Below are 15,843 nucleotides of genomic sequence, written 5' to 3' on the forward strand. Positions count from 1 at the left end.
TCTGCTACATATTTGCCAGAGTCCTCGGAGCAGCCCGTGTATGCTCTTTGGTTGGTGGCTTAGTCGCTGGAAGCTCCCAAGAGTCCAGATTAGTTGACACTGTTCATCTTCCTATGGGGTTGCCATCCCCTAACTCTTCCGTAGGGGTCCCCAACATGTTTTTAGAAAGGATTTGCTCTTTCTATCTTAGCTAGAAGAAGGTTCTGTGTAATACTCTGACCTTTAGCCTAAATATTTACCGACCAAGCAACAACCCGTTGAATGCAACCCTTTGCAGCTCAGGAACTAAGTTCCATATTCCATACTCAAGCTTGGAAATTATACATGACTAAGGCATATATACGTTCAAAACTGAATGGAGAGTTTAGGTTCACTCCAGTCATAGTTGAACATAAGAATGTGTTGAAGACAAAGCTGAGCCTGACTTCTCTTTCCCTCACTTACACTGGCCCCAGGCAACACATATGTGAGGCACAGAATCAACCTCACACAGAAACCCCACTAGGAACATTTCCCATGTCACAGCAAAGCCAGCCTTGGCCAGGTCCCACTTGGCCTGCACAGAAGTTCCTCACTTATGTACATCCCAGAAAGCTGCTGTGGCTCTTTAAGTTAATCGGAGAACAGGAAACTCAGCTCCAGAAAAGTAGAACCTAATCCCACTCCTACTAGGGGCTTAGAGCAGGGATTTCAAGGACACTGAGCCATCAGTGATGCCTTTCTGTCTGCAAACATGTTGGCCTGTCCTCTCTAATGGAGAGCCAGTTTGTGTGTACCTCACATAGGTTTTGTGATTCTTCTCCCCTCCTTTGGAGACATCTTAGCTCCTGGCATTAAAAGTATAAGAAGTCCTTACACCCACATCCCCATACCCAACCACATCTCCCTTCACCCTCCTTCCTTCCCTCCCCCCTCTCTCTAATTCCTTATCTATGCTTTGAAATCAAGAAGGTCTAATAGGATAAATGTGTCCTGCCTGGATCTCCCACAGCTAACTTCCACAGTTCTTTCTGTTGGGGACACATGCCAGTCAGTGATCTCTAAAAATTACAATAATCTCTGCTATTCTTTGCTGCCTATCTCCCAGCTAATTTGAATCTCTGGGAAGGCATAATCTATATGCATAGTTTGCCATTGCTGCTGAGCCAGTGATGGTACTGATCCCAGATCTGATGCTTAGCAGGAAGGATTGGAATGAGGTGGGTTCATTTATGCATATCCAAGTACGGAATGTAGTAGGACAGGGTACAGGCTGTTCCAGCTCCCCTTTTTATTTTAAATTTTCTTTTTATTTTATACCTATGGGTGTTTCGCCTGCACAAGTATCCTCTATACTACCTCCATGTCTGGTAAACATGGAGGCCAGAAGAAAGAGAGTCACATCCTCTAGAACTAGCATTACTGATGGTCACGGGCTGCCACATAGGTGATGGGCATCAAACTCAGGTCCTCAGGAAGAGTAGCTAATGCTCTTCAACACCATCTCCATGTCTCCAGACCTTGAAAGCCCATTTCAGGCAGGAAAAGCTACATTAGCATGCATCTCCCTTTAGAGCACTTAATCAACATGCCCTGGATTGGTAGGTTCCATTCCACGAGCTGCCATACAGCCTCTGCCACTTCTCAGACCATCTGTTCAAAGGCAAGCTGACTAATTATAGCATTAAAGATATGAAATGATAACATGCTACAGACTTGGGGCAACATGGGCTCGAAAAAAAAGACTAAATTGGAAACTTCGCTTATTTTTCTCTTAAAATATCAGGGCCTTACAGTAAGAGCCCAAGGCAAAGCATGCCAGTCACCATGGGACAGTAAGGAGGAGGATTATTCTCCAGGAGCCACCATAACATCTGTGGCTAGCCCTCCACGTGGGTTCTCACACAATGGAATGGTCCCTGGACCCTCCAGATACAGTCCCCTACTGTCACCTAAAGCACCCACAGTACCAAAAATTCCTAGCTAATACTCACTTTTGACCTTTCAGCCATGAGCAACATCCAGTACTAGTAACCCTTGCAAATTCACCTCCTCAGAACCATGACCAATTTTCATGTGCTAATTTTCAAAAGAGCTATAAAGGAAGGCTTATGTTGTAACATACCTTAAAGGAAGGCGTACATTTTAATATGCCTTAAATATCATCTACCCACAAAAGTTAAACTTTGAAGGAATCTACCCTTTGCCTTTGGCTCATTCTCTCAATTCACACAGTCTACTGGTCCCTGACAAAGTCACTTAGTGGGTCTATCTTTATTAGTTGCCCCAGAAACCCTCATATATATCTCCCAAACCTCCCTACCTTGATGTTCTATAGGCTCATGGGCATTCTGACATGTCCCAGCTCTAAACCAATGGCTCCCTCTTTTCTGGCTTCATGGACTCAAGGTCGCTTGCTGCCACTTGATTGTGAATCCTGTGCCATCTCTTCTTACAAAGTAGGCTACTGGGCTCTCTTGCCTTCTCCAAACCCTAGACCTTAACAACTCAAATGAGGAAGAAGCATTTGAACTCCCAATGGTGCATATAAACCATGACATAGTCAACAAGCCATGTGAGACCCAGCCAGTGACAGCTGATGAGAAGGCAAACTGTATGTGACTGTCCCAATCCGAATCATCTAGTTCTAGAATCAAAGAAAATCAAGGGCCCAGGGAAGTGTGCAAGAAGACTCACTTCTTCCTCTTCAATCCCAGTCAGGTCCCAGAAGTAGCCCAACCGCATCTGGAGTCTCTTCCAGTTTTCCAGAAACATGGTAGCTTAAAAAAAAAAAAAAAAAAAAAAAAAAAGGAAAACAACCAATTATTTTTGAATTGTAGATTCTGGGTAGTCTTTCATTTTAACAGAACAGTTGGGATACACAGTTCATAGAATACAAATTTAAGAACTCTTATTAAAGCATTAAGCCTTGTGGCTTTCTGTTTAGAGCTATTTAAAACACTCTACATCCTTGAGTGCCTAGAAATGCACACTCATCTGCCACTTACAAAAGAGGAGCCAGTCTGGAACCTGCATCATCAGACAATCTTGTCATCATTTAAACATAATAGACTATATCTATCTAGACAGATCACTGAACAATATTCTCCTAAGGGGTTATTCTGTATGTGTGACCTTTTACTGATGGTCACATTATTACATTGTATATGACTATATTAAAAAGACACAGATGAATTTTTCTCCACTTCCAGATTCTGGGAAAAAAAAAGGACATTCATGTCAAGAAATGAAAGAAATGTTGAAGGATAAGGAAAATAAAGCCTTGTATCTAAACTATCACACAATAGCTACATGCTAAAGACTTGGTTGCCAGTTGACTGGCTTTGGGGTGTGATGATTGAGTCACGGGGACTCAGATCTCATCAATGAGTTGGTCCACTGGTGGGTTCATAATGTTATGATCTATTGAATTATGATAGAAATATAGGAGAAGAGTTATAATAGAAATTGTGATACAGGAAGAAATGGGTCCCTGGGGTAAATCACAAGGATCTTGTCCCCAGATCTCCTAGTCCACCCCTTTCTCCTTGCTTCCTTGATCACCATGAGAGGAGAAGCCTCCACTACGCACTCTTACTGTCATGACATTCCTTTTTCCTTTGGTCCAAAGCAATGGAGCAGCCCTTGGGTTTAAACCTCTGAAACCACGAGCCCAAGTAAGCGCCCTCTCCTTGAAGTTGAATGGGAAGCTGACTTACACAAGGGTTTGTAGTTTCTCTAATAAGCCTCATCTTGCCTGTGCAGATTGTTTCTGCCTGGAGCTTAGTCATCACTCTCGATACTCCCCCACCCAACTTACATAAGCCCTGCTCTCACTTTCTTATAAGAAATCTCTCCTGTTCTGAGCAAGCACCAGTCAGCTTCTAACTTTTCAGAGATACCCGATCCACACTAAAATCTCTGCACTAAACAAAGCCCTTCAGACACTGTGGTCTAGCTTAGATGGATTTGCTAGTGAGCTGTTCATCATATAAAGCATGAAGCAATCACGGTCTTAGGAACAACATAGACCAAAAGCTGTGGGCATCCAGAGAGGAATGCTTTCTGCTGGAGGAGGCATCTGAAGTGGATTCTATCAATGGACTCTGGCAAGGACAGCAGGTTGGGAAGAGGGAAAATGAATTCCCCTGACTAAACTCATGGAGTTTTTTTTTTAATTATTGTCGTATTCATTTAAATTTCAAATGATATCCACCTTCCCAGTTTCCTCTCTACAACCCCCCCATTCCATCCTCCTTCTCCCCCCTCTCCTTTCCTTCTATGAGTGTGCTCCTCCACCCACTCACCCACTCCTGCCTCACCACTCTAGTATCCCCCTACCCTGGGGCATCAAACCTCCACAGGACCAAGGGCCTCCCCTCCTACTGATGTCAGATAAGGCCACTCTCTGCTACATATGTATCTGGAGCCATGGATCCCTCCCTGTATACTCTTTGGTTGGTAGTTTGGTCACTGGGAGCTCTGGGAGGTCCAGTTAGTTGATATTGTTCTTGCTATGGGGTTGCACTCCCCTTTAACTTCTTCAGTCCTTCCCCTAGCTCTTCCATTGGGTCCTTAGGCTCAGTGTGATGGTTGGCTGAGTATCTGCATCTGAATTGGTCATGGATCTTTAGGCTCTCCACTCTCTCTGGATACTGAACTATGCCTGTCTAGCTCGGACCTTGATCTGGACCTCTTCCATCATTTGCCAACATGCCTCCCAACTACACTCCTGCTCTACTTGCTTTCTGTCCCCTCCACATTCAACATCCCCATCTCCTATCTCACCCTGCAGGTTCCTCTTTCATCCTATCCTGGCCTAACTCAAGTCATCCCCCCCAATCCTATCTCCATGTCTGGACATTTTAAAAAGGAAGGGATGTGACAGTCCCCAGAGTCATCTCTCTAGCTCTGCCTTGTCCATGCTACCAGCCAGGTGTCCCTCACTGAACACCATGATGGGTTTCTGGCTGCCATGTCAGGTCTCTGGTGCTGTTACTAGATTAAAACTGCTCCCTGAGATCCTGACCACCTGTATTTAACTCTGGCACATCACAGAAACGAGCATAATCTTGGGCAGGCTAAATGTGCAGCTACTCAAAGGTGCATGTGTTTGCTTGTAGCTACATCATGTTGCCACCGTGTGTAGTTCTCTCCCGTGAACTTGAAGCTTTGTTCCTGTGAGTGCCTCTTCCCTCCTGAGACTGACTTTGGTCTGGAGACACTGCCCTGTTACTCTCTGCAGTGCCTGCAGAAGACATACATAGGGTGGAACTCGGAGTGCTGATCAACTAGCCTCTCCGTGGAAAGAGGGAGGCTGACTGTGAAGATGCAGAAGAGAAGCCAGAGGATAATGAGAAGAGGTGTCCTTCAGGGGAGGGAGCGCCAGCTCATTCAGTACAACACCTACGCTAGGGACTAAGCTATCTGCTTTACACACGAGACTCATCCTAAGTCTCGGGAATACGTCAGTGAGTATTATTTCACCCAGGTGAGGGTACCACTTAAGCAGCATGCCTAAAGTAACAAGGCACCACTGTGGCTAAGAGCATTGGCTTCAGGGAACACTTAGTAAATATGGACCTTGAATCCATTCTTGTTAAAACTAATGAAAGATACCATTTGTAACTTCAGAGCCTTCGCTTTTATTGGTAACAAATTTCTGCCTGTGGAAATTCTGCCGCTGAGGTGCAGAATTGCACACAACTCCAAATTAGCCTGTTCATGGAAGTGGGGTGGATGGTCTGATCAGCCAGTTCTGTAGTCAATGGCTTTGGGACTCACCACTGACAAGGAACAGAGTGGAGATGGTTTGAAGACTGTCTAACCCATAGCACAGCCTTATCTGCCTCTCTTCAGAGCTATGAGCCTAGCTCTTTCTCATTGCAGTTAGGACTCCGTTCTCTCGCCAGTTTAATGCTAGATCTGCAGTGCTCTGGGCTGAGTATTCTGACAGGCTGGGACTCTGCAGACTAGTGTCTTCATGATGCAAGCATCTTCATCTCACTGTCTCCTGACCTGAGCCTCTTTCTGCTCAGAACTTCTCCTTTCCATCCCATTCCTGACAAGCCTGGGCCACCCGACACTGTGCCACTAATCATAATAATCATGGTAATGAGAGGCATTACTATAATTTTTAATTGTAATTTGTAGGCAATCATGCCTAAGGCGCTTGGCTGCTCCACCTAAATACATAATCACATAAAACACAGCAAGGCTGCTTTTAAAAAAACGTCTTTCCCTACACCAAGAAGCCCTGATACAATTCCACCTCTGTACTTTTCCAGAGTGGGGGCAGTAAATAACTGAAGAAATTACTGAAAATACTGAACGCAGACCATAGGCAGTTGTTGGAGCATGAGTCTGTGAAATGTAGCTGAAAAACCTCACTTGCTGCAGGGAGTGGCGTGTCTCGGGAAAGTTCAAGGGAGACCATGGACCTAGGCTTTAACGTGAGAGCAACTCCACGGGGAGTAGGATCAATAAGACAAATGAATGGGAACTTGGTTTGTACCAAATCCAAAACTAATGATGTAGTCTGGGTTCCTGATGGATTCAATGCTGGGCAGGGGACAGAGGTGCACATGCCGTGCTGGACAGGGGACGCAGGTGCCTGTGGTTTCCCAGGCAGAAAGCTGATCTCTACTTTTTTTTCTGCTGATTGATAACTGCAAAGCTGCAGGTTACAAGCACCACCTCCTCCTATATGCTACTATTTTGAAGGGCTGCCCAGGTACTTCTGGGAGTCCCTTGAGACTAAAAGCTAGAGTGCCCTCTGGAGGCGTATTGTAGCAATCTGGCAATACACAATCTTTCCAGACAAGCTTTGTCTGCCCAAGAGATTCCCACAGGGAATGGGGAAAATCAGTTCTTATTCTCAGGATGCTACTGAGAATAGGTTTTTCCTCTTCCTTCTCCTCTTTCTCCTCCTCTTTTTCCTCCTCCTCCTCTCCTTCCTCCCTCTTCCCCTCTTCCTCCCCTTTTTCCCCTCCTCTTTGTCTTCCTCTTTCTTTCCTTATCTTTTAGGAATCTATGACTCAGGTCCCACTGTGGCAGGTCCTCCAGACCCTGACAAGGTGTGGTTAAATCAGTGGGCTCTGCCGCAGGACAGTGATCTATTGAGATTTGATACAGTGGCTGGACATAGCCCTTCACTGTCACCAGTGAGTGCATACCAGATGGTGACTAATGGACTGAAACATGTTGATTTGCTTTCTTTTTAAATACTTAAGAGTGACCCAGTTTGTAAGACTATATACAGATATAGATATAGATATTATGTGTGTATGTCTGTATGTGTTGGTAGGTGGGGTGTGCAGAGTGGGTGATATGTGGTGTCTTTGTGGTATGAGTGTGTGTGTGTGTATGTATGTGGTGTGTGTGTGGTGTGTGGTATGTGTGTGGTGTGTCTGTGTGTCTGTGTGTATATGTGTGTATGTAAGTGTGGGGTATGTGTGTGCGTTATGTATGTATGGTGTATATTGTGTGGTGTGGTGTGCATGTGTGTGTGTGCATTATGTATGTATGCTGTATGTGGTGTGATATGATGTGTCCATCTCTCTATGTGTTCTGTAGTGTGTATGTCTGTGTGGTGTGTGGTATGATGTGGTGTGTGTGTGGTGTGTAGTGTATATGTCTGTGTATGTGGTGTATGTGTGTGGTCTGTATGTGTGGTGTGTGGTATGTAAGTGTGGTGTGTATATGTGTAGGGTATGTGTGTAGGGTGGTGTGTGTGTGTTCAGATTAGCACAATGCAGAACAAGTTAGCTGTGCTGAGGCTCCAGGGAGAATGTAGGAAGGGGAAAATGAAGGAACTGTTTGTTCTTTCTTTCACAAATACCTTTGGTGAGAATATTGAAAACATCGCCTTTATATTAAATAAAATATGCCCAGTCTATACCAGGTGCAGAAAAAAGCATAGAAACTGAAAATCAGGAGTGCAAATGTCAGCCCATCATAACACCAACTACCTCCCACTACAGCGCACACCAGCATTCATCTCTGTACTGCACCCTCCCTATGGCTTCACATAGTGAAAGAAAGGCACTGAGTGCCTTACGGGTTGCCAGCAGGTTTAGGACACACACAGGTTCAAATCCCCATAAGTCATACATACATGAGGCCAGTATGGAGTCAACATTATTCCTCTAAGAGAGGACATCAAGAGCCATGACGGATATTCCAATTTCCTTTCACACATATCACCAAAGAAGGTATAAAATACGGAATTAAATAAATTGAAAGCTACAACCTTCAACTCCTTGCCACTGTGCCTGTTAAAGGATCATTCCCATTGAGCAGAACACTGTGATGACCACTTACCCCACAGAGCCATGAAAATGGAAAAGAAGACGGTGGCTGGATTGTCAAACAGATGACTGGCCCGTGCAGTCCCACAGGCTGAGCTGAGGTTCCAATAATCACAGGACTTGTCACACAGGGGACACATGGTGAAGGCATTCTGGTGGTCACACATCTCTTTGCTGCAGTGACAGAGGTTGAAGCATCAGGGCTGTGTTTACTTGTATCAAATGGTAAAAAAGAATAAATGAGCCATCTTCCAAAGAAGTAGGTAGCTCTCTATTACTATAAACTTCCCAGAAAGCTAACGATCATCTCAGAGGTATGTGCACTGAATGATGCCTGAGGAAACCTCTTCAGGATGTGCTACATCCATATGGTTGGTAGGAGACACACATGGCTATGAATAAAGCACCACACTAAGGTTGAATTTCCTTCCTTCTTCAAGTACAGGGTGTCTTTTTATACCCTACTGGGCTGCCTTACAAATGTGTGACCTAGTCCCAAGCAGGAACAAACATGAGCATGCTTGTTTGATGGGACCAGTACAAATGTTAGCCTCCTGAGGACGTGTGTGAGGAGGAATGTTCAGAATGGTGTAAGGAGGTACTTTTCCATCATCAGAGTCTGTAACCTTTTGTGAAATGGAGACGAATAACCTCAGCCTACTAAGGATTATAACAACCGTGAAACAGGATTAGGAAGAATAAAAGGGAAGGTAAATCCTTCCAAGGATGAGATTCTCTTACACGAAGAAGGAAGTGCGAGCCAAGTGGTTCTAATGGCCTGCGTGCTAACCCATTATAAATACACTTCTATTTAATAGACTGATGGATATCGCCACAATTCATTTAGTAATGCTGGAGCCAATAACCTAAGGTGCATACGGACACTTACAAACAGGAATCAAAGAAGAGAGGCCATTTTCCAGGAAATCTAGACAAAACATCTGATCCTAAGGCCTCAGCGCTGAAGCAACTGACTTCCTTTTCCAATATGGTTTAAGTTAGTCAGCAGTTTTCAGAATGTTCCCATCTTCCCGCACCATGGAACCACTTAGAAAAAGACATTTCTGTCTCATGGGTGACATCCTTTAGGTATACCAGGACCATGTGGAAGATTACCACTCAACTATCTTATACAAAACATTTAGGAATGAAAGTAATTCCAGTTTCTCTGCTACCAGGTGGAGGGAGTGTGGCAATCAGATGATGGTGCAGTCAAAGCAGGACATGGGTGTGTGAAACTACTCCAAGGAAAACATTCATATATACAACTAATGTGACTCCACGGTACAACAAAACAGTGGAAGTACCTAACTGTGCTTAGGTGTGTCTGGGAAAGGGTTTAGGAGGATAATTTTGTTTAGATTTAGAGACAACCAGTCTGTTGACCAGCAGTTCTTATGTGTGGTTTCATCAGGTCCACAGAACTTGGACTTCTGATGTATACGCAGTTATACTTTCAGAGCAGGTCTTTAGGGCTGGGGAGGCAGCTCAGTGGCAGGAGCAAATGTCTTGTGTGTTGCCTAGGTCTGATGGCCATCACTAAAAACAAACAGCAAACAAGGGCACTCCTCCTTCAAAAGCCAGGGAGTATTTTCTATTATTTATATCTTCCTGGATTTCCAAGAGTCTCTTGACTCTGAAAATCAACCACCCGGATTTCAATCATATGTCAGTAGATTTCAAGCTTTTCCAATGTGACTTACAATTTAACGTTACATGTGACTGCAGGATGAAAACGCAAGTGTGTAACTGTATACACATACAGCACTGTAGACAATAGTCCTTCCTGCTTGAAAAGAACACTAATATTTCATTTCATTCTGTGCTATCCTACTGCTCTTCCTAATGTGTATTGTCAACCTGGCTGGATGTCACAGAAGACCTAGCTATGGGCATGTCTGTAAGGACATTTTTTTTTCAGAGAGATTTAATTGAAGAGGGGAAGACCCACCCTGTAGGCTCTAGACTGAATAGAAAGAACACATGAAGTCAGTGTGAGCACCAGCATCCATTGCTTTCTGCTTCCAGACTGTGGATACAATGTAATCAACAACCTTGTGTTCCTGTCACCATGGTAGACTATGCCTGGCCAAACAATGGAGGTACAACAAACCTTCCTTAAGTTGCCTTTTCCAGATGTTTTTGTCAAGACTATGAAAAAAATAACCAATACACTATTTGACTCTGCTTCATCTAAGCGCAACCAATGAGTTTCTCTTCATGGGTGACAGAACACAACACACACTGAGAGATAGTGTGGTATATCACAATGATAACACACCTTACATGTGTGCATATCCCTGCATATGTGAGTATGTATGTGCATGTGTGGTACACATGCTTCTGTGTAGACACAGCTTCACAGTATAGGAAGGCTATGGGCATTTCTAGCCAGAAGTCTACTCTTGTCTCTTACACCAACGTACTTAACTTTGCTCTGCACACTGTCAGTGCTAGCTCCAGGATGCTTTTGTAAGTCCCTCTTCACAGAGTGAGCATGGCAAGATCAGCCTCCCAGTTCCTCTCACTAGGGAACACTACTCCCCAAGTCCAGTTCTCAGCCCTTTCTTTAGGATGGCCATCACACCCCTCCCATTACTGCAGTCAACTATAGTAGACATTTATAGTCCCTTCCCAGTGTCCTTAATTCATCTTGTTACTGACAATCCAGCATGTTGACACAACTGTCTGAGTAGCACTGCCACAAATGGTCCTATATCTAATTAAGATAAACTTAATCAAGAGAATTTTTTACTTTAACAAACAGCACTAGGGAGATGTCTCAGAGAACTGTGTGGTCATGTAAGTTCTTACAGTTGTTTTAGGTTTTGTGTTTTACTTTTTTGGTGGTTGTTGGTTGTGGTGTGTTGTTTTTCTAAACTTTGTTGTTTCTGTATGTTCTCACTCTGTACCATAGGCTAACATCAAATTCACTATATAGCTCCAAGCCTGGTCTCAAAATCCTAGCAATCCTCCTGCCTCCATCTCCCAAGTGATACAGAGATCAGATGTAGTCACACAATTAATGTGTAATGTCACCAGCAATTTATAAGTTTTGTTCTTCACAGGCCTTCTCTTTCCCATAAGGATCAGCATTTGTTCTCTTGGCTCTGTTAAAAGCCCTACCACATGGTCTGCTGTGTCCTGCAGTTCCTGACCTTCTGAGCCATAGCATGGTCCTTCCTTGTAGACACTTTTAAAAGCATTATGTTGCTTTAGTATGTGACCACACAGACATGTGACCTCTATCCAGTGATATTGTACGCACTCTGACCTAGATTTTATGAGAAGCCAAAGGTAAATGTTGTTAGGGTACAAAACCATTTATCTGGCACAACTCTTTTCTTTGGGTATTATTTGCCTGTCACAGGAGGTGATGGCCCCAAGGAACAGATTGACCATGGTGACCAGCAGAGCTCTGCAACCTCTACACCCTACAGCTCCCAGATCCAACTCTGGAGGGAAGTTACATGTGTGTGAAGGAATGGAGGACAAAGAGGAAGGATTTTGGAAAGAGCTGTGTGAAATGTACTCAAAACTAGGGCAAAACTCCAAACTCTGACAACATGGGAGCACTCTCTCTAAAATGGTCAGCAACTTACCTGGGAATATCTTCCTCTATTGTTGCACATCCATAAAGAAACACAATCACACCAATGACAGAAGACGGGATCAGGAATGATGTATACAACCCCAGCCAAGCAAAATACAGCCCAATTTTCTCTCCAAAATACTTCCTGGAAAACCAAGAAAGAAAAGAAAATGAAACACTTATTAGGAACATCATATACTCCCCGTATTTCTTTTTGTTCTATAACTCAAAATAGGTTGGCAAAAATATTCACTCTTGTCATGAATTCAAAGGGATGAAGGCTACAGGAGAAGGGACCTCTGCACAAAAACTCAACAACTCATCTTGGCTGAGATGAAGTGCATTCCTCTGGACTCACACATACACATCAGAGTTGGCCATTTGTGGGAAGTAGAGAGCTACAACAGAAAGGACACAGCCCTAACAGCAAACCAAAAATATACCACAAGTTTAAGTATTCTCACCAATGCGAATACCACATTATTATTTTAGATCCATACTGCTCAACCCACAGAACGTGTATATTTAAAAAAACTCACTTAACCAAGTATATAAATCATATTTGTAGGTGTGTGTGCCAACTGACACAAACAAACATACACATATTTAAACAATGACTAAAAGAAATTCAATTAAATGTTTGTAAAGGTTTCTTTGGCTGGGTGATTTTTATTTCTTTATTTTCTGGACCACTTGATTTGGGCAGACTGATATCCAAAAAGCTATAAATATCTAGCTTATTTGACAAGACAGGTCAAGACATATCCTTGCCTCTAAATATGATCCCTCTGATCCTTCTGTAAATATATTTTGCTCTTGTGTTGAGAATGTTTAGCATAAAAGAACTACCATTGTAGCAAAACTCTAATAGTGTTGTTATAGAATGGAACTCTAGATCAGTGGTTCTCAACCTTCCTAATCCTGTGACCCTTTAGTACAGTTCCTCATATTGTGGTGACCCTCGACTATAAAATTAGTTTTGTGCTACTTCATAACTGTAACTTTGCTACTGTTGTGAAGCATAATGCAATTATCTGATATGCAAATGTTCTTAGGCAACCCATGTGAACTGGGACCACAAGTTGGGAACTACTGTTCTAGAGCTTATAAACCCTATGAAAATAAAGCTTCACACCCTTTGATTGACATCTTCTGCTTTACCCTCAATATAGGTCTGGTAACCACAATCTCACACTCAGGCGCTATGTGTCCTGTAATAGTAAATATCTCATGAAAGTGATGTTACATAGTGTTTGCACTACTGTGCCTGGCTTACTTCACTTAGCGTAGTGTCTTCCAGGTCCAGTCATATTGTCACAAAGGGCAGAACATCCTCTCCTTATCATGTACCACACTTTATCTGTGCATCTGTGGGTGGATACTTGATTGTTTCTACTTTGGGGCAACCAGGGATCACTGAGCGTAAGCTAGGGTGTGAGTATCTCTCTGCAAGATCTTGACCTCAAATTCTTGAAATATAGATAGATAGATAGATAGATAGATAGATAGATAGATAGATAATAGGTAGATAGATAGATGATTGATAGATAGATAGATAGATAGATAGATAGATAGATATCTGAAAGTGGAATTGCTGCATCAAATGGTAACTCGGTTTTTAGAGAAATATCCATATTATTTCAACAATGGCTTCTGCAGTGTGCTTTCCACACTGGGTATCTCTACCTAGCCATCTGTCTTAGCATTTGGTATTAGCCATCCTACCAAATATCAAGTGATATCTCATTCTGCCTTTGCTTCATATGGTTCTGATGACTAATGATAAAAAATTATTATTTTTTTTTACTATTTGCATCTTTTCTTTGGTGAAGTGACTATTTAATTTACTTCCATGTTTAAGTTGGTTGTTAATGTTCTAGGTTCTCTCTCTTTCTCTCTCTCATTCTACGTTGCAATGGATTTTTAATTTTCTAAGTTCTTTCTCCCTTCCTCCATTCCCCCCTTATTGAGTTATAAGATTTTCATAAGTATGGGTCCTTTACCAGAACTTTGGTTTGTAAATACTTTTTCTCATTCTTTTTTTTTTAAATAATAATGCAAATCAGGAAACAGAGATTTATTCAAAGTGGCTACATTGGGAAGAAGGACAAAGAGATCCAGAAAAGCCCCGTGCCCATTTTTGGGTCCTGAAGTGAGTCAGATTGAGAATACATTTTAGGCTGATAGAATTCACTTGTCTACTTGCGTTTTTATTGATTAGGTGCAGTATCTGTGAGATTTCCCCCACATATTCTTTTAATAGTTCCAGTTTGTCAGATTTTACATGTAGATTTTTAACACATTTGAGTTGATTTTGTACAATGAACAAATGAAATACCTAAGAATAAAAGTAACCAAGGAGTAAAAGACACACAGAAAACTATAAAGCTTTCTCTAGAGAAATCAAAGAGGACACAAATAAGTGGAAGTAGATATCTTGTGCTCATGAATGGTAGGGATTAATACAGCTAAAATCTCCATACTAGCTCTGTTAATATATGTGATTGGAGGAACTTTATAAACACATGCAAAAATCATAATAATTATTTTGTATTCTCTTTTTGCTCTGCAATTGGATAATTTTAAGTGTTTCATATTTAAGTGCACTCATTCTTTCTTATGCTCAATTGTGTTGGCTCTCTATTGGAGTTTTCTTGTGAGCTCTCTATTTTTTTTCTTGTGAGCTCTCTGTTATGGGTAGATTATGGATGGATCAGCTTATAGAGTCTGTATGTAAGATAGCTAAGAATGTGCTGATATACCTGAGCCAAGTCAGAAAAGGGGATCTGTTACCACGGTCTATGGATGCAACCACTGCAAGAGTGTATGGTAAAAAGGCCTGCTTCCAGGGTTCAGGAGTAAAGTGGATTGTTAGTTTATGGATGATGGGGTTGCTATGCAGTCTTTGTGAAGATGGAACTGTCTTTGGGTTCCTTGGTCATTTGAGGAAGGCTTTCTGTGAGGCTTCCCAGTGTTTGTAAAAGGTCACAACAGAAGAGGCATAAATAGGACTCCTTTGGGGTATGAACACAAGCTGAGCTACTTCTGCATCTGTGCATTTAAAGGCTGAGCTATCACCTTTACATCATAAATAGACAAGGCTGCTTCTAGATCCACAGCTGGAGATGTTTCTAGCAGAGACATGGGCAGGTGTTCTGTTACTGCAGGGCATAAGACAACTTCTCAATGAAACCAAGTGGTGTAAACTCTTGTGTAAATCATGGAGCGCTGATAAATGCATATTTTACCTGTAGATGGTTATTAACTATGTTGCTTCTCTGGGAGGGCTCCATTCTACCAATGATAAATCTACTTTTTTTATCTACCAAGTAATAAATCACTTTTTGTGTCTCTATTTTAATTTTTGCCTTTGTTAATTAATTAAAATAACAAGTGATTTCTTTTAAAGAGAAGCTTACTACCTGTATCTTTTTTGTCTTCACTTTAAACTTAGCCAACTGTCACACTAAGGCAATTTCATTAGAATGAGTATTAATTGTGAATCTGTAAGAGAAAACTTTCCACAAAGAATCAACAAATTTCCTTTGTCATGAGCTTATGGCATGAAACACAGGCAATAAACTTTCTGTCTTCACTTTGATGGAAAGCCTGAAAGGCCAGTAGTATGGTAAAAAGAATTATAAACCCACTTTGAGAAGTTGGTTTGCATTTAATATTTATACAACTGCAGGAGAACATAGTTTCCACTGTCACCAGAGAAATGACAAGAATCTGTAAAATAGAAACTTTAGTTATGCCCATGATAAATCTTAAGTTTCAAAGGAACAAAGAAAACTTAACTTTTGAAAGTGACAACACATCATGGAAAGCTGGGACGCATGCACAAACAACCTAAAAGGCAGTGTTCTTCCCTTGTTTCTGCTTCAAGTTCCAGTGTGACCTATGTACCCTAAATTCCCTCTCTAGGTGTTATACTGTGACCCAGAGTTAAGCCAAATAGAC

The 15,843-nt window shown here is 42.2% G+C and overlaps 1 protein-coding gene across 5 annotated transcripts in view; it reads right to left on the reverse strand.

The window, feature by feature from the left end:
• The window catches only part of Ano2 (anoctamin 2), a 320,900-nt gene that overhangs the window by 158,594 nt on the left and 146,463 nt on the right, over positions 1-15,843 (reverse strand). For all 5 annotated transcript variants that reach the window (XM_085839879.1, XM_085839877.1, XM_085839878.1 and 2 more), the window contains 3 exons: positions 11,891-12,025; positions 8,302-8,462; positions 2,677-2,759 (listed from right to left, as the gene is read on the reverse strand). In XM_085839879.1, coding sequence (XP_085696005.1) covers positions 2,677-2,759; positions 8,302-8,462; positions 11,891-12,025 — 379 coding nt within the window. The remainder of the gene's footprint in view (positions 1-2,676; positions 2,760-8,301; positions 8,463-11,890; positions 12,026-15,843) is intronic.

Source organism: Mus caroli, unplaced genomic scaffold, assembly GCF_978045245.1.
Source record: "Mus caroli unplaced genomic scaffold, Mus_caroli_1 scaffold_7, whole genome shotgun sequence".
NCBI lineage: Eukaryota > Metazoa > Chordata > Mammalia > Rodentia > Muridae > Mus > Mus caroli.